This window comes from Acomys minous, assembly GCF_964271855.1.
Source record: "Acomys minous genome assembly, chromosome: 2".
NCBI classification, from domain to species: Eukaryota; Metazoa; Chordata; class Mammalia; order Rodentia; family Muridae; genus Acomys; species Acomys minous.
The window spans coordinates 35,800,513-35,818,588 of NC_140484.1; the positions used below are offsets into that span (position 1 = coordinate 35,800,513).

Consider the following 18,076-nt stretch of genomic DNA (forward strand, 5'->3'; position numbering starts at 1 on the left):
GTCATTGGTAATGGAGTGGTAGCTCTGTGGCTAAGATCACTTGTTGCTCTGGTTGAAGATCTGAGCTCTGTCCTCATAACTATCTGTGACTCCATCTATAAGGGATCTGATGGCCTTTTCTGGCCTCTGTGGGCATTCATACATGTGCATGTGCGCGCACACACACACACACACACACACACACACACACACACACACACACACACACACTCATTGCAATTTAATTTGTAGTTCCCTAATTGCTAAATATGGCTTCAGCTTGCTTTTTCAATGCTCTCCAGGGCATTCTAACGTGCAGCTCAGGTTGAGAACCCCAGTGTTGGGCATAACAAGGGAGAGCAAGGATCTGAAAGCGTCAGGTACTTTCTTCAAGGTTGAAGGGTGGAACTTTAGCATTTAGAATCGGGGAAAGCGTGAACATGCTTCTAGATGACCTAAAGCAATCGAAGAGCAAGAAGAACAAATCTTTAGACACACAGAGCAGAGGTAGGATAAAGAATGAATGCGTGGGTGTTCAGGTGGCAAGTGGATAGTGGAGGAATCGGAACACAAAATGCACTGTCGCGTGCTATCATTTGCATACAGCTTCAGGACTTCCTTGTGGCAAGTAGGAATAATACTTGCCATTCATGACCGTGTAATGATGAAACTTTCAAGTAGTCCCGTTTAAAGGGATTAACTTCCACTCATCGGGACAGTGTTGCCGTCTATTCGGACTCACTCTAAAGACTGCAGACAGCAGAAGTTCCCACGCTCTTGGCTGTCTGGTGGGATACTGTAGCCTTGGTGCATCCCCTTCCTCATAGGCCTTCATCTTCCTTCAGTAAACACCTTACAGTGAGAATGGGCTGAAACAAAGGGGTCCTTTGTTGGAGGCACCTAGCACCATGAGAAGGAACTGCGGAATATGGGTCCTTGGGTGAGGTCTGGAGGCCTGCACCAAGGACCAGAAGTAGAAACCATCCCGAGTCATGTGGAAATTAGTTTGGCTCCCACGAGGAGGAAGCAGAGTGAATGTTGGCTGTCATCTGCAGAGGGTTGACCTGTTACCGCCCACTACTGTTGTGGGTGCTGACCTGTGTACTGTCCAACAGGAAGCTCAGAGGAGGGAGGCCTTACTAGTAGTGTTCTGCTGAATTCAGCTTAATGTGAGGGAGCCACTGACTGTGGGAGGAGAGGGGGAAAGGGGAAGCCAAGGGTTCTGAAAGGTGGAGGAGTGTGTGGAGTCTGTGGAGCCTGGCTTAGAGAGAGAGAGAGCCTGTTGGAGTGACCAATTCACATAAAGGCTGAGAGGCTAGTGTCAACGTTAAAGAGTGGGGCTTACCCTTAACACTGTGAGGGAACAATTGTGGAAAAATTCTAATACGAACAGCCCCTAGGTATGGGGGTGCTGCTGAAGTTATGGTGTCAGCAGATAAAACACGAAAGCACCAAGTTATGGGAATGAACTTGGGTAGAGGTAATTATGGAAACCATCGGTGTAACTCTGATCCTTATTCCTTGTATCCGAGACAGAAGTTACATAAAAACTGATATAATCATCCCCTGCAACTTAATTTTATGACAGAGAATTAAAAATGTTAGAGTCCATGGAGGTCTAGAAGAGGTCAAATTAATAAGCGCAAAAAGAAGGAGTGATGCTTGTCCCTGGGAAGGAAGTGGGCGGAGACTGAGGGGGAAGGGCCATGAAGGACTTGTCTCTGATATGACAGTTTCAGCTGGTGTTGGAAAGGCTTGGGTCATACAGTACATTGCCAGAAAAACTCCTCAAATGATGCACTTAATACTTGTATATGAGATTTTATATATATATATATATATATGCAAAGTTTACTTCAAAAGAGAAGATAAACCATAGTTGTGGATCCCATGTTGTGTAATCCAGTGGTGGCGTTTTTCCCTTTACTTTCCTACTTCACCTACACTATGAAGAACCAAACCTTCCCTTAATTTCCACAAAACTATGAAACTCAGAACTGCACCTGGAGATTAAGAACATTAATTCAACAAGAAAGATCCCCGCCCCTCCACAACAGTTAGAACAGGGTGAAAGTGTAGCCTGCCTCAGAGTTTGCAGTTAAGAGAGCTGAGAGCTGAGCTGCCTAATTAACAATTAGCAAATGAGCTGTAACCTGTTCTTGTTAGGAAAACAGGAAGCAAAGCCAACTTCAGCACAGACTGCAGAGCAAGTTAGGAAGCTTGCCTCTGCCCTCAGGCTTTGGGAGGTGTTACATATTTCCTCAGCTTGTCTTTAGAAAAAGTGGGAAAAGCTGCTACAAGTTGGCAGAGCATCTCATTAAGATGCTACAAGGTTATCCATCAATTATCACTTCTATAAAAACCTATGCCTGCGTTGAAATGAGCACCGGAAGGTCTTTCTCCATGGTCCAGGGCTACTGTTCACAGAATTCACACACACACACACACACACACACACACACACACACACACACACACACTTAAAAATAAAATGGATCTTTGCCTGATACTAGCATTGCCTGACATGGAACCATGCACGTCATATTCTGTATGACACACGCTGTGTGGTGTAGCAAGAGTGTTTTTTCCCCCTTAAATAATAAGATCATTGTTCTGCATCTCTCCTTAAGGTGGACCTAGGTGAAGGCAAGATCTGCTTCTGTTGTGAAGAATTTCAACCAGCCAAGTGCACAGACAAAGAAAATGCCTTGAAACTCTTTCCCGTTCAGCCTTGTAGCGCTGTTCACCTTCTGCTTAAGGTATGATGCTCAGCTCACGGCCCCATCAGGAAATGCACCACAGGGGCCCAAGAGGGCTGCTCTTTGAGTATTTTCATCAAGCTGATGAAAGCAAGTATGAGCTAATGACCCATAGTCAGAATGGAGCATAGAGAAGGCTACAGATTGCATCTTTAATTACGTGAAGAGAGGTTTCATTGCATTTAAGAATTATAAACTGGTAAAAAAAAATGCAAAGGAGTCTAACTACACATATGTATATGTTTCTGCACACACATCTGAGGGGTGGCTCTCAGGAAAGCCTCAGTGGCACAGTCCCTTGGCATTGCTTATTTGTTGAGTTGCATATGGCCCATAGACTAAGATCTGCCAGAGAGTACAGGAGACACTTGAGTTCTTTGTATCTTGTTTAGTGGGCAGATATTATAATAAGGAAAAGTAATTTAGGAAAATACACTAAGGATTCAGGTCAAAGAGAAATGCAAAACCAGCCTTTATGATGGAGCCAGATAACTGGAGCCTGGCAGCAGAGGGTGGCAAAACAGTGGCCCATTCGCTGTTGGTTAGTCAACTACCTCTGGCATTCTTTAGATCTTTGCTTTTTGGGGAGGAGGAGAAAGCTCGGGGAGAGAACTCTGCAGAGTGGCCAGCTTTGGGGAGTACCGACTTTAAAATGACCCGCTTGCTTTGGCTTCTGCATGTTTGGTAGTTGAGTCATCTTGAACTTTGTAAGCCCGACTTAGCTTGGGGAAAGTCCTCTCCCACCCCTGAAGGAGCCAGGGCTGTAGTCACTGCAACTTTCAGTGCTGGTCGCAGAACAGTGGCCACACATTAAGCTGATTCTATCCCTCTGGGGACACCACTTCCAGAGGAGTCTCACTGCTCTTCTGGAAGGAGCTTTGTGTTTAGATAGTATTTAGATGCTTCCCATGTCCCCGGGAAATTGGCTCCAGCACCCCTGAGGACACTCTGTCACACCCAAACCCCTTTCATAAAATGGCATAGGTTTTCACATAACCTGCACGCGTTCTCTGCACGCTTGAGCCATCATTAGATGCAGTTCCTGGTGCAATGTATTTTGCAAATAGTTGTTACATCATTTAAGAAAAAAAAATGACACAAAAGGGATCTGCACATGTTCAGGACAGTCTTGTATTTTTTTTTTTTTCCTGAGGATTTTCCATTCGGGGTTAGTTGACTCTGTGAAGGTGAACAGAGGTATCATTGCCCCGGATTTAACACTAGGCTTTTGGAGGACAGGGAGCTTCCAGATATGCTTGCTTTTGGGGTTACTTATATTTTGAGCTAGAGTCTGGCCTGGAACTCAGATCCTCCTTCCCCAAGCCTTCAGGATGCTGGGATTATAGGGGTGCCTCACTAGACTCCGTCTAGGTTGTTCTGTGTGTTTAGGCAGTTTTATTATATTACCCAGTCTGAGTTAGAATTTATGACCGTCCTGCCTCAGTCTTCAAAGTAGCTGAAATGATAAGGTTTTAAAATGAAGAAATCTACATTCTGGCAGGGAGCTACACTTGCAGCATTTATTTTAGCTTCCATAAGCCAGATGCTGTCTGACCCCCTGCCCCCATCCGCTTGGGAGCTTGCCAGTTTGGGCAGCATGTTATTGGCGCATTGCTATACTGCTGTCTGATCAGTGGTCTTGCCATTTCCAGAAAGTCCTGTTTGCCCTGTGTGCCTTGAACGCCCTGACCACCACAGTGTGTTTGGTGGCTGCCGCCCTGCGCTACCTCCAGATCTTTGCCAGCAGAAGGCCGTGTCTTGTAAGTGTGAGGAAACACTATGCAGTGTTTTGACCTAGCATTTCATCCGTACTGTGGTACTGTGCCGTGGAAGCGCTGTGTGGTGTTTCCGTCTAGCTGTCCATCTGTCCATCCCTACTGTGTGATCATTTTTTCCCCCTCCCATCATGCCGTTTGATCAGGATGAATCCCAGATGTCTGCGGAAGAAGCGGAAGAGCATGGGCGGATTCCAGATCCGGATGACTTTGTGCCGCCGGTGCCTCCCCCTTCCTACTTTGCCACCTTCTACTCCTGCACACCGCGCATGAACCGCAGGTAGCATTCCTAAGTCCTGCTGGCCTCTCCGTGCGTGGTGCGTTCTGTGCTGAGACACATCTGGTCTCCAGAGCACTCAGCCTGAACTTTCACTTTTTTTCTCCAAAGTCCAGACAGATTGTCCTGCCTGGTTAGCCCTCTTTCCCTCTCTTGTTTCTCTCTCTGATAAACCAGATGACTCCGAAGATAAATCCAACCTTGACCTAGAGATAAACTTTTGCAATTTCAATTAGCTTCCTAGGGAAAACAGACACCCAGAGAGATAACAGCTGTTATTTGACTTGATTGAGAGTTTCTGTTGCCCTGGAAACGTGCCCAGTAAGGCAGAATCGATGTTTCATTATAACACCATCAATGGGTCCCAACAGTCATGAAATTCTTTGCAGCCACTAAGAAAAAATTAATTATTAATTGCATCTCCATGGCTAGGGAAAAAAAAGTGGAGGCACTGCTTATTTTCCCTTTTCAATTTCCATCTCAAATTTTGACTGTTTTCCTTAAATCTCAGAAGTTGTTATTTGTAGAATGAAACATGCATGTGTCTGATTGTTAGTGATGCCTAGGATTGAACCATTAAAGAATGATCTCAATTATTTATTCAGCAAGCATTATCAATCTTCTACTGATTGTTTGGTGCTGTGCTAGCTTATAGAATTCAAAATGAGTTAGAGCTCTTCCTCTGCTCCAAGCCAGGGGCTCAGTCCAGATCACTAACACGAGTGTTAGGATCCCAGTACTCAATGCCCAGAATAGCCAACTGGGTCACCCAGTCAGCTCCGGAATCCCCAGAGAAGTTACTTATGCTGAATTTAAAGGTTGAACCCCAAAGGAAAAAAATCTCTGGGTTCTACAGGAATATTAGCATCTTTAACTTTTTATTTGGGATCATCAGGCACATATATTTTTGAATATCAATATTATCATTAGACAGATGTGGTACAGGTTTGGGGCTGTTGGAAAAAATTTTCTGATGTTCAAGACATCTACCCAAGCATTTGAAACAGGTCCCACCTGGGTACCACCCTTGGTCTTTGATTCTTACCTTACTCCCCCCAGGACACTTCCCCAGGCAGAAATGTCCACAAAGCCAGGGAAGGGGGCTATCAGCTGGGCATACAGATGATCTGTGTTGGTCTTGAGACAGCAAGGGTGTGTTCTGCTGGCATTACAGAGCACCAGGGGCCAGGACCAAATGATTCTGATTCTTTCAGAAAATGGGAGAATTACAGATTCTGAAGAGGGATGGCAGTGAAACACATGGTCTCTGTGAGCCATCTCGAGTTTTAGAACCTCCCCAAGATGATTTTTCTCCATTGCTAGGGCTGAGTCATAAAGGATAACAGAGAAAATAACTTTCCAGAAAATAACAATCCTGTTCGTCTCTGTCTTAGTCAGTATTCTATTGCTGTGAAGAGACACCATAAGCATGGCAACTCTTATAACGGAAAGCACTTGATTGGGCCTTGCTTACAGTTTTAGAGGTTTAGTCCATTGTCATCATGGTGGGAAGCATGGTAGCGTGCAGGCAGATGTGGTGCAGGAGAAGGAGTTGAGAATTCTACATCTAAACCTGCCAAGTATCAGGTAGAGAGAAAGCTACTGGGCCTGGTTGGGCCCTTGAAACTTTAGCCCACTCTCAATGACACACCTACTCCAACAAGGCCGCACCTCCTAATCCCTCCCAAGTAGTGCCACCACTATTGACTAAACATTCAAACATATAACCCTATGTTGGACATTCCTAGTCAAAACACCATGGCCTTCATAAACCCTTATTTGCCCAAGTGATGTATGGTAAAGAAGTGGCTTGTCCTTTCTTGCTGACTCTGAGGTGTCGTCCATCCAAATGCAGGATCAATAGTCATGAAAGCTACCATAGGAGTCATTCATTTTGTGATCATGTTGTGTAAAGTGCCCTCCCCAACTTCTGGGTTTCCTTCTGGAAGAGATTCTGTGGTAGTTTAGCATCTAAGGTGAAAGCCTGCTCTCCTAACCTCTTGGCCCTTGGAAATCCAGCACCTTACCTCTGCAATGCATAGATAGACAATGTGTTGGGAGCGCCAGAGACTATCAGAGGAGAACAGACAGGCAAGCAGAGCTGTGGGCAGTAGTGCTAAAAGGATGACGCACGGGGTTATGGTGGTTAGAGTCTGAAGACTGGCCCTGTACGGAGAAGATTGCCTGCCCCCCTCCCCCGCCCCCCATCAAACAGCTGTGCTGGTCATTGGTCAGGATTCCTGCACTGAATGTAGTTTCTTGGAATCATCCAGCAGCTGGAGTCTTTGTTGTGGTTAATTTATCAGCATGGCCTAATAATGTTTATTATTAGGCCTATAATTATTACGGCAGTATTTTCTAACCCGCTAGCAATCAATCAGTAACACCTGTTATAATTTAAAATAGCTTTAGTAACCTGAGGCAGGGCAGATATTAACCCCCTAAACTACTTCCCATAGTGGGGCAGGCATCCCATACCTGCCCCAGTCCCATGCCATCTGCTTCTAATAATTTCTGTCAAGCTACCTCCCATCCATAGTCCCAAATACTTGCTAATTATCACCATCTGGACCAAGTCTCCATCCATGCCAGCCGTGTGCTTCTCCTCCACCTAATCCATGATGCAGCCTTCTTCCTCTTCTCCTCTCTTCCCAAGATTCTCTGTTTCTCCAAGCCAGGGACCCTTAGCCACACCTATCCCATGTGCCCTGGCCAGGTGTGATGGCCTTTTATTGGTCAAACAAGGCTAGGCTCTTAGGCAAGGTACAAGGTGGGGCACAGAGACAGCAAGCAGTAATTAGCATCAAAATACATTAGACCAACCTCCAACAAGTCTTAAACGGTGGGAGCTAGGTAGGGGAGTTGGGATGAAATCCATGCCTGAGTTTCTATAAGCAGAAGCTTTGTCAGGAGCCCTCCAGCCAGCCTAGGATGAGTCTTTCATGGGACTTCTTTGTGGACTGGATTCTTAACATTTTATACACCCACTCTGGGGAACATCTCGAGTTAGGTGCCAGTATAAAACCTCGATTCTTCCCTTTGGGGGTAGCATAAATGGCCACAATGAATAAGATGAATTTTTAAATCCAGTTAATGCCTCTCCCCCTCAGAATCGGTCTCTCAAGTGCATCTGGCTTTGAATCTGTCTTTTCACCAACTTTTATAAGATTTCCCCCTTGTCTTTTCTTTGTATTCCAAGAACAGATATTGTGGGCTTTTTGTTTTGTTTTGTTATTGTTTTTTAAGGACAGACATTGTTATGGGTGGTTTTTTTGTTTTGTTATTGTTGTTGTTTTTTAAGAACAGACATTGTTATGGATGGGCTTTTTTGTTTGTTTTGTTGTTGTTGTTTTTTAAGAACAGACATTGTTATGGGTGGGTTTTTATTTGTTTTCATTCTCTAGTAATCCTGATTACAAGGTTCTCTTTTGTATTACCATTTGTCTTTTTATACTTTTTAATTAGTTTACATTTTCAGTTCCCTGTTTTCTAGTGTGTTTTCTTTTGATTAGTGCTATAAAGAGTGACAGAGACTCTTGTGAGTTTTGTTTTTTATTTTGCTGTCAAGGGTCCCTCCACCACACATGACAGAGTAACCCTGTGTTAAGTCAGCCTCTGTGAATCTTGGTCATTGTGAAACTCAAAAATTTCTCTTATGAAACTGGCAGCTATAGCTGCTGTGTTGTTGGGAGTGGGGTGTCCGTATCCTAAGTGAGCACAGATGTTTTTGTCAACCCGGCTGGGTTTGCTGAATCTAGTTCAGAGAAAAACAGACTGCCAAGCTTTTTTAAGAAATATATTTTATTTATTTATTGACATTACATGTAAATGGTTATCCCATCCCTTGCATCCTCCCATTCCTCCCTCCTTCCCATTTTCCCCTTACTCCTCTCCCCTATGACTGAGGGGGACCTCCTCCCCCTGTATATGCTCATAGGGTATCAAGTCTCTTCTTGGTAGCCTGCTATCCTTCCTCTAAGTGCCACCAGGCCTCCCAATCAAGGAGACGTGGTCAAATATGGGGCACCAGAGTTCGTGTGAAAGTCAGACCCCACCCTCCACTCAACTGTGGAGAATATCCTGTCCATTGGCTAGATCTGGGTAGGGGTTCAAAGTTTACTGCTCGTATTGTCCTTGGCTGGAAAAACAGACCGCCAACCTTAACCCACCTCTTTCACTGTCCTTACCTTGACACCTGGGATAGTGCATCATTGGTCGTGGTGTGTAGAGTGGCCACCTGAGGAAGATGTGGGAGTCACTCTGTGATCCTTTCTGCTAGCTCCTGTTTTGTCTTTGAGCTGTGCCATTGCTCACCTTTTCTTTGAAATTAATTCTACTTCCGGCCCCCCACCCCCTTAAAGAGTTATTTAGCATGAATCTGACGCCAAGGAAACCAAGAAACTTTTTCTATGTACTAATATTAGGAGAGAACCGAGGTTCTTCTTAGCCTTAGTTGTTTTGATTGTCGTTAACTGTATGATTCAGTGATATTCAGTATATTCACCACATTGTGCAACCACCACCTCTAACTCATTTCAAAGCATTATTCTGCCTCTTATAGAAATGCCAGGTCCATAAACACATAAACAGTCACTTTCCAGTCTCCTCCCCTCAGAGCCTGGCAGCCACCCATGCTTTCTGTCTCAATGGACTGTGTTTACATTTCCACTGGTATACTTAAAAGGAAAAAAGGTATTATGTTTTATACACTGTCATTTGTCTAAGGACCCCCTGGGCATTTGTCTAAGGACCCCCTGGGCATTTGTCTAAGGACCTCCTGGGCATTTGTCTAAGGACCCCCTGGGCATTTATCTAAGGACAGCGTGGACCATTTTCCTTCTTCTGAACTGAGCCACTGCGAGTGGTTTCTGCCCCCCAAATCCCCCAGTTTAGAGGTGAAGTCAGAGGGTCCAGGGGCTGCTGCAATTAGAGGGCCAGTGTGCAGAGCACACTTCCTGAAGACCAGGTGCTTTTTCCTAGGATGGTTGGTCCTGATGTCATCCCACTGCCACATATCTATGGAGCACGAATCAAAGGTGTGGAAGTATTCTGTCCTTTGGACCCGCCACCTCCATACGAAGCTGTTGTGAGCCAGATCGACCAGGAACAGGTAGGTCCAGAGGGAACAGGGGCACACATCATAAAGAAAATGCCCTTGATTCATCTGAAGGAGTTTACTGGGGTCCTCTGAGCAGTAATTGAGCATCATTAAAATAAATAAATAAATAAATAAATAAATAAATAAATAAATAAATAAAATAAACCCTAATCCTCTTTCTCCCTTCCTTTGTGATGCAGGAGTCTTCATTCCAAATCCCAGAAGGACCAGAAGCTGCTGTGAGCCCAGTGGAGCCAGTTTGCACACAAATAACTCAAGGTAGCGTACATCTTCACCGCCGAGCCTTCATTCAATAGGTTAGAACATGGTAGAAAAAGGAACTGACTAGTGTTTTGCTAGAGGTAAGGCATTCTGGGAGCAAATGGTTCAGCCTGTCTTTCTTGTCAGGGTCAAAGTTCTGTCAGCTCTTAGGGCTTAGAAGTGAGATCTAAAATATGAGCAGGAAAAAGAACTATAAATTGAACTAAGGAGAACTACTTAAAAATGGTTTATGGATAATCAGACTATCCTTAGGAACCCATGGATTGGGTGGATGTTAATTTATTGTTATTCCTGTGTTTCCTGATCTTCTTTGTTCTGTTGAAACGAGCTGGGCTTCCTCAAAGGAACATGAATTTCATGTACTGCAGTGTGTATTCACACCGTCATTTATAACCAAGGGTTCTGATGCCTACCAAATTAAGATTTTTTTCAGTCCTGTGGCCAATGCTAGAGTCAATTTACATTTATCCTTGTAATTTAAGGACTTCATTGTTCCAGCTTTCTGTCTTTGGGGAGGTTTTAAATGGCCTAGAGAATTGCCCACTGGTACAAAATTGCAGATGGCAATAAATAATGGATTGACTTTCAGCCATTTCAGATGGAGGTAGTTTTTTCAGCTGTGATGTTTGAAACTTTCTTCTATTCACCTTACATTTGGGAGAGGGCAAACTGAGCCCCTGCCACTGAACCCTCATCCCAACCTACCTTCAGAGGACTTATAAAACAGCACTCACTCCCCTTAAACACTTTTCTTCTTCTTCTTCTTCTTCTTCTTCTTCTTCTTCTTCTCCTCCTCCTCCTCCTCCTCCTCTTCTTCCTCCTCCTCCTTTTCTTTCTTTCCTTTTTTATTATTTAAATAATTTATTCAGATTACATCCCAGTTCTTATCCCCTCACTTGTATCTTCCTGTCCCTGCCTTCCTCCCTCTTTCACCTTATTCCTCCCCCCTAGACCTGAGACAGCAGGGGCCATCCTCCCCCACCGTGTGATAACAGCCTCTCCTTCTTCTTTTAACAAGGAATTTTCTAATTAGAAACTCAGCTTTCACTGTGATGTAGTTGCATTTTCTGAGCAGGGGTCATCCAATTCCAGTGTGATTTGCTGATTCATTTCCCAGCCACTGGCTGCTTTGCTAGACTATTGAGAGTGTCCCGGGCACACTCTGGGCCAGGCAAGTATGCATCTTCGAGCCTTGGATCTGCAGCCCACAGGATAGCACCCACACCCATGTGGGCTCCACCTGCTGAAGAGCTAGACGCTGTGAAACCCTTTGGCACTCCTGGAGGCCACATCAGGTTGCCCTAGTGAGAAAGAGTCTAAATGTCTCTAGGAAACAAACCAAACCAGTGTTCTGGCAAGGCTTCTTTGTTTTGCCCTTTGGGCTTATCTTTTTTTTTTTTTCTTGTTTGGTAGTTTTAAGTGTGGCAGGGTGGTTTGGAGATAGAGGCTTTGCCATGGTGCTGGGAACTAAACACTGACTGGGCCAGCAGCCTAAGTAAATGTTATTAATTATATTCTACTTGCCCTGGCAGATTTGGGCCTGCAGGTGTTTCCTGCAGCCAACATTTTGAAGGCTACAGCTGTTGAAATAATGTGTTTCTTTTATTTTTATTTAAAAAAAAATCAGGTGGGGTTCTTCCTAACACAACCAATGAGGAAACCACATCTGCAGCAGCTCCTGCTTCCAACCTGGTGCAACCTCCAAGAAGCCGGAGAGCTCTCCCACCTCTGAGGGCAAGATCAAAGAGCGACCCTGTGCTTCACCATTCCGAGGAAAGAGGTGATGTCATGCCCCAGGCTCTTGGTAGACCACTGTGCTTCCTTGACTGCTGCTAAGTATTGGTTAAGGTGCCAGGTATAATCAGGTGGTACCTGCAAGGTGAGGACCCTGCAAGATTAAGCAGTATCTTGAGAGAGGTTAAGAGGCCATGGGAAAATAAGATAGTCTATGTTCACATTGGGAAAATACATGTGGTATCTTTTTAAATGTACATGCATACACGCACACACACACACACACACACACACACACACACATACATTGTGTTGTGGGGGAGAGTGGGTACACTATGGTGCATCTATGGAGGATGGAAGACAATTTGTACAGGTCAGTTCTTTTCTTCTATCATGTGGGTCCTAGGGACTCTACCCAGGTCATCACATTGGAGGCAAGTGCCATTACCTGGTGAGCCATCTCACTGGGCTTGGCACTTTGATCCTGGTAGAATTTGTTCCTGAAGTCATTGGCAATAGCATTTGGTTGCACATGGTGCGTGCTTAGCATGGCTGCAAGATTATTATGTAAACTGTATCCTGGTTTCTCGTGAGAGCCAGTCTAGGGGTGTGTGCTTGTTGTCTTTTTAAACTGGGCTTGAGTAGTCTCAATTATTGAAATATGACCATATTTTTAAAACTTTGGATATAGTGAAGCATGTTCACCTTACTTCATCTCTCTCCCTCGTTGTTTTGGGTTTTACTTGAATACAGATGTTGAATAACTTAAAAATTTCAAAATAATAACATCGAGGCTTTCTTGAATATTTGAATACTTAAATATCCATAAGCATGTCTCATTATAGAAAAGTATACATATAAAAAAAAGGAAGCAAAGGAATAAAGTGAACAGCTTTTGTAATTCAACCAGCAGGGGCCTCTTTGGAGAAATTAGTCTAAGATTTACACTCTGTTCTTTGGAAACTCTGTGCAAAATAATTGGATACCCTCTAATGTTGCTGTCTCGGGTCCTGTCTGTCCCTCTGACAGTGTCATTTGTCACAGCTCTGGACTGACCATATGGAACCCAGAGTGGACACTTCTCTTGTCCCTGCAGCAGCTTCCAGGTTGGGAGGGAGTCCTGCCCCCTGAGACTAGCTGTGTGCCTCTGCAAACCAGTAGGCCCAGCAGCCTGGCCTGTAGTCCAAAGACCCACCTTTATTGTGGATCTCCTGTATGCTATCTGGCAAGTTGAGTCTTCAACTGGCCACCTGCCAGCTTCTAGGAACACCTAGCTCTCTGCAACAAGTAGAGACCTTCCCGGAGCCCTTTTGCCTTCTGCAGTCCTGTGGAGGAGAGGACATTTACCTGTTGGCTTCTTTCACTGGGGAAGGAACCAAGTTGCCTTTAGCGAGCAAGTGTAAACTCCACTCTGTCCTCACACAGCTTTACCCTGCACCTCTGCAAGGCTCGCTGTCTATAAAGAGCACATGGCAAGCTGGAAGGACAGCTTCTAACCCTGGTTCAGAGCTCCTGTCTACCTTTCTCCAGAGGCAAAGGAAGCCTTCCCTTCTTTCTCCTGTCCTCCTGTTCTTCCCCCTCCAATTACCCCTCCCACCCCCATCCTGTGCCTCCTGCCTCCATGAACATCGTAATCCTCACTTCCGAGGCCTTTACACATTTTAAGTTGACAGTTGTGTGCACTGAAGGCAGATGGTGGCTTATGGATACACGGCAATCAGACCTGAGCATTAATTTCTCCACCCAGTTCATGGTGAAATAGCCTCCAGCCAGTCTTTATTCCTTTATTGATAGAGGCAGCTGTGGGAATTAGAGCCTGCGATGGGTTTTTAGACCCTGACTTCACTTCTGGAATGGTGTCACTTTCTGCACCTAAGGTTTCTGTCATAGCCATAGATGTACCTCATAGTCACGGTGTGAGCCTCAGTAACAGAAGCAGTGCCCTTGAGGATGCTTAGGACAAAGGTACTGTGACAGTGAACTTTCTGCTCATCCCAGAAGTCTCTCATCTATCCCTTCATCTCTTTGATTCTTCCGAATGTACTTGCTCCCAACATCCTTTCATTGGTCCACCATGCTTTTTTCTGCTTGGCCATCCATTCCTATCTCCTTGCTGCACTCCATGAAACACACCCCTCTGTGGCTTGCACTGTGGATTCTCTGCTGTGTCATCTGTCTTTGCATCGGGGACCATTTATATGCCATTGTTCAGTGTCTCAGGACATAGCCGATTGGAGGTGCACGTCACACAATAGGCTTGCATTCGTTTCATTCTCTTCCATTCCCTCCCTTCTTCGAGATGAAGGCGAGATGTACACGCATGGCCTCGGGCATCTGCCAGATGTTGTCCACACTGAGTTTTATGGCCAGTGTTCAGAGGGGCTTGTCCAATGGTGACGTTTTTATTTACCTCTGTCCACAGCTACCCCAGTACTCAGCTGCGAAGCAGCGACTCAGACCGAAAGGAGGCTCGATCTGGCTGCGGTGACTCTGAGGAGAGGTGTGAGACCGAGGGCATCCAGATGCAGACCCCGCTCTTTGATAGATTACAGGTCTTACATAGACACGAAGCTGCTGGTGGCCAGGTTCCTGGAGCAGTCCTCCTGCAGCATGACTCCGGACATCCATGAGCTCGTAGAAAATATCAAATCTGTTCTCAAGTCCGATGAGGAGCACATGGAGGAAGCCATCACAAGCGCCAGTTTCCTAGAGCAGGTACTGTTACGATCAATATCAGGCACGCATCCAATAGCCGATGTCTACCGGGGCTGAAGTGGTTTGTCTGACTTCCCATCCAAGACCGAGTTTAAGTTCACAGTCACAGTCTCCAAGGACCTGGGGGGGGGGGCGCTTATGTCATCAGAGAGGAAACCAGAGAGCTTTCCTCTGGGCTTCATCACTTTTCCACAGTGCTCTTGGCCTAAGGGACGAGACACCCCCCCCCCCACCCTGTTTTTTGGGAGGTGGAGCTAAGCCTGGTGGAAAGGTATCATGGAGTTCGTCACTCTCATGATTTCCTGAATTAGGGATGCCCAGGATCCCCCCATGAATGACACAATGAATCTCATGATTGTCAAGGTTCTATCTAGGAGCTGTTCCCGTGCCCGTCAATTGCTGGGCCAGACAAAATAGCTGACTGGGCATACAGCAGTGGTCCTCAGCCTTCCTAATGCTGTGACCCTTTAATACAGTTCCTCATGGTGTGGGGAACCACCCCTTTCCCCCAACCATAAAACTATTTTTGTTGCTACTTCACAACTGCAATTTTGCTACATTATGAATCATAATGTAATTATCTGTATTTCCAATGGTCTTAGGTAACCCCTGTGAAAGGATCATTTGATCACCCCAAAGGGTGAGAACCACCGACTTAGAGGAATAAACACTTTTCTTTCCATAGATTAAAAAGTAAAAGGTGCCCTAAACTGAAGCTACCCTGGAAAGAGACAAAAGTAGGCACACATGGAGTCCATTTGGGCCTTGGGTTTCTCATGTTTACAGGGAAGGGTTGGGCTAGGTAGTCTCCAGCTCTGTGTATCCAAGTAAGTGAGATTTCCTCCCAGCGAGAACCTTCTCTTTAAGAGGTTTTGTTACCTTTTGCCTGTTTACTCATTTTCCTGGGTTAGATGCTGTAGACCTAATACGCCACAGTGCCTTTGTGCACTGTGTCTCGGACTGAAACAGAGTGGCTTTGGGACAATCGTCCTGTGAGGTTCAGTGCAGTGAGAGTCTTGATTCCTTCCCAAGGCACTAACAGCATTACACACCATAGCAAGCTCAACTTCCCACAGATCCATCAGCTGGCCAATCCCTCCTGCATCAGTTCTACTTGGATCATAAATAGTCTGTATTTTTTTTTTCATTTTTGAGAAGTGATATTGTTACATGCTTCACATGACATGACACATTAAAGACAGGCCTAGCAGTAGAGCCATTTTCCAGCTTTCACAGATAAAGTGTCCTGCTTTTAAATGCTATTTATCCATAGGTTATCAGACCTTCCTGAAGCATCATTGACTTTAACTGGCATTTTGTAAACTCATTACCTAATCCAGACCAGTCAGTGGTTCTGTGTTGTACCACCTGCTTCTGGTTAAAACTCACAAAGCTGGAGAGACAGTTCAGTGGATGCAATGTTAACTGTGCAAGCTTGAGGAACAAAGTTCAGATCCCAGGTATACATGTAAAAACAAGGCATGGTGGCACTGGCCTATCACTCTGGCTGATCCTTGGGGCACATAGTCTAACCAAATGACCAGCATCAGGTGGAGAGAGAGAGAGAGAGAGAGAGAGAGAGAGAGAGAGAGAGAGAGAGAGAGAGAGAGAGAGAGAGACTCTTTCCAAAAAAAAAAAATAATAATAAGGTGGAGAGTGATAGAGGAAGACACTGTCACCTCTAGGTTATACATTCACACACACACACACACACACACACACACACACACACACACACACACACACACACACCAGGCTTCCATGTAGACTGTCAGAGTAAGTGGCAGGTGGCCTGCCATGTTCCTAAGAAACTATACTGCCTACATCCCTCTCCACCCACTAGGAGTCACTGGCTTGGAACACAGAGATTCTGGAGAAATATGAAGACTATAACCTTACCAATAAAATAAGAAAGTACAATCGAGCCATTATATAGTGGCTTGCCTTCTGCTGAAACAAAAAGAAATTAGGAGAATTTCTTCAAAACTTTATAAAGAGGCAAAATTCAAGACATCTTCAGAATTCTAAATAGATTCTACTTTGGAAAACACGCCTTTCTAATCTAAAGCAACTAAGCATTAAAATCCACAGATGGACACAAGGGGGGCGGGTCAGTCCTGGTGAGGCTGCTAACATCTTCCCCTCTCCTGCTCTTTTCCCAAAGATAATGGCCCCATCACAGGCCAGCACTTCCCAGGCCCACATGCTGACCTCCAGGAGACAGCTGGGCCTGCTGCACCTGCGCAGCTGTGGCGACCTGAGCACCTTTTCCCTGACGGGAAGGCCAAGAGCTGAGAGGAGGCCCCAGCCGCGAGCTGAGGCTGAGCGCCCGCACAGCCTCATCGGTGTCGTTCGAGAGACTGTCCTGTGATCTGAGTGACCTGGATAGGCCAGTCCAAAGGAAGGGTGTCCCTTCTCAGTGCTGGGTACCGTCTGGGAGTTGGGGTTTTCCCCTCTAGGAAGCCCCTAAACAGGGAGCCTCGGGAGACACACTTATTTCTCCTCTTTGGCTCCTTTTTTTAGCTGACAAGGGCACTCTGGTGAACTTGGGTGAAGGAAGTAGGTTCTTCCCGGCCTTTCCAGTCAGCTTGTTCCCCATTGGAGGCAAAGGCAGGGAGCTCTCCTTTGTCATGGCATCCCCAAAGGGCAGGCACTGGGTGGGCAGACAACGGGCTCATGACTCTGCCTGTCTCATTCCTTATGGCTCTTGTTGTTGCCAAGTTCATTGCCTCGCTGTGAGGGGAGGGAGAGCTGCCTGCCGGGCTATATATAGCTGCCTGCGGCCTCTGGCTGCCCGGTGAGAGAAACTGGCAGCAGATTGGATGATTAATGCCCGTCCTCCAGCCTCCTTAGGTTACTCTCAACCCCATCCTCTTTAGGAAGAGCAGGGGACCTGCTAAGCGGTGATTTTCTTTTTTTTAATGAGGGACATTGAGGGGGAGGACTATTCTAGATTCCATTTATTCATGCTTGCAAACTAGACCTAAGACAGAACCGAGAATAAAGTGTTGGCTTTGGAACTCTGGACTCCGTGTGTAGTTTTTGTGTGTACTTAAATGGCCAGGCCTTAACTCATGGAGGGGTTGGAGCTTGGGGATGTGGTGCCCCTTATAGGTCACCAACGTAACGGAGTTTAATTTCCACAGTACCTGGATCCCACAGATAAAAGTGCATCAGGCAAGCCCTGACCTGAATCTTAAAAATGTTAGGTTGAAGGGCACTGTGGACCTGCATTCTAGTGGGGCCAGAAACAGAAAACTAGTAAAGCAACTACTGATAGGATTAGTGCTGAGAAGCGAGGAGGTGGTTAGGGAGGGCTTTGGGGAAATGACATTTGAGCTGGACCTTGACTCTGAGGTCCAGGGGAGACTGAGGCAGGGAGCAAGGCCAGGCATACTAGGAACTGCAGGCTTGTATTGAAGGAGAGGTAGATGGATGCCTGGCAAGTTGTGCTCTG

The 18,076-nt window shown here is 45.7% G+C and overlaps 1 protein-coding gene across 1 annotated transcript in view; it reads left to right on the top strand.

Annotated features, from left to right (window-relative positions):
• ENTREP1 (endosomal transmembrane epsin interactor 1) overlaps window positions 1–17,639 on the top strand; it is a 56,938-nt gene extending 39,299 nt beyond the window's left edge. Inside the window, exons 4-11 of the mRNA XM_084755400.1 lie at window positions 2,610–2,738; window positions 4,391–4,498; window positions 4,660–4,793; window positions 9,771–9,900; window positions 10,089–10,167; window positions 11,798–11,950; window positions 14,327–14,619; window positions 16,784–17,639. Of these exons, the coding sequence (XP_084611526.1) occupies window positions 2,610–2,738; window positions 4,391–4,498; window positions 4,660–4,793; window positions 9,771–9,900; window positions 10,089–10,167; window positions 11,798–11,950; window positions 14,327–14,619; window positions 16,784–16,990 (1,233 nt within the window). The 3' untranslated portion in view covers window positions 16,991–17,639. The remainder of the gene's footprint in view (window positions 1–2,609; window positions 2,739–4,390; window positions 4,499–4,659; window positions 4,794–9,770; window positions 9,901–10,088; window positions 10,168–11,797; window positions 11,951–14,326; window positions 14,620–16,783) is intronic.
• Window positions 17,640–18,076: the final 437 nt, after the last annotated feature.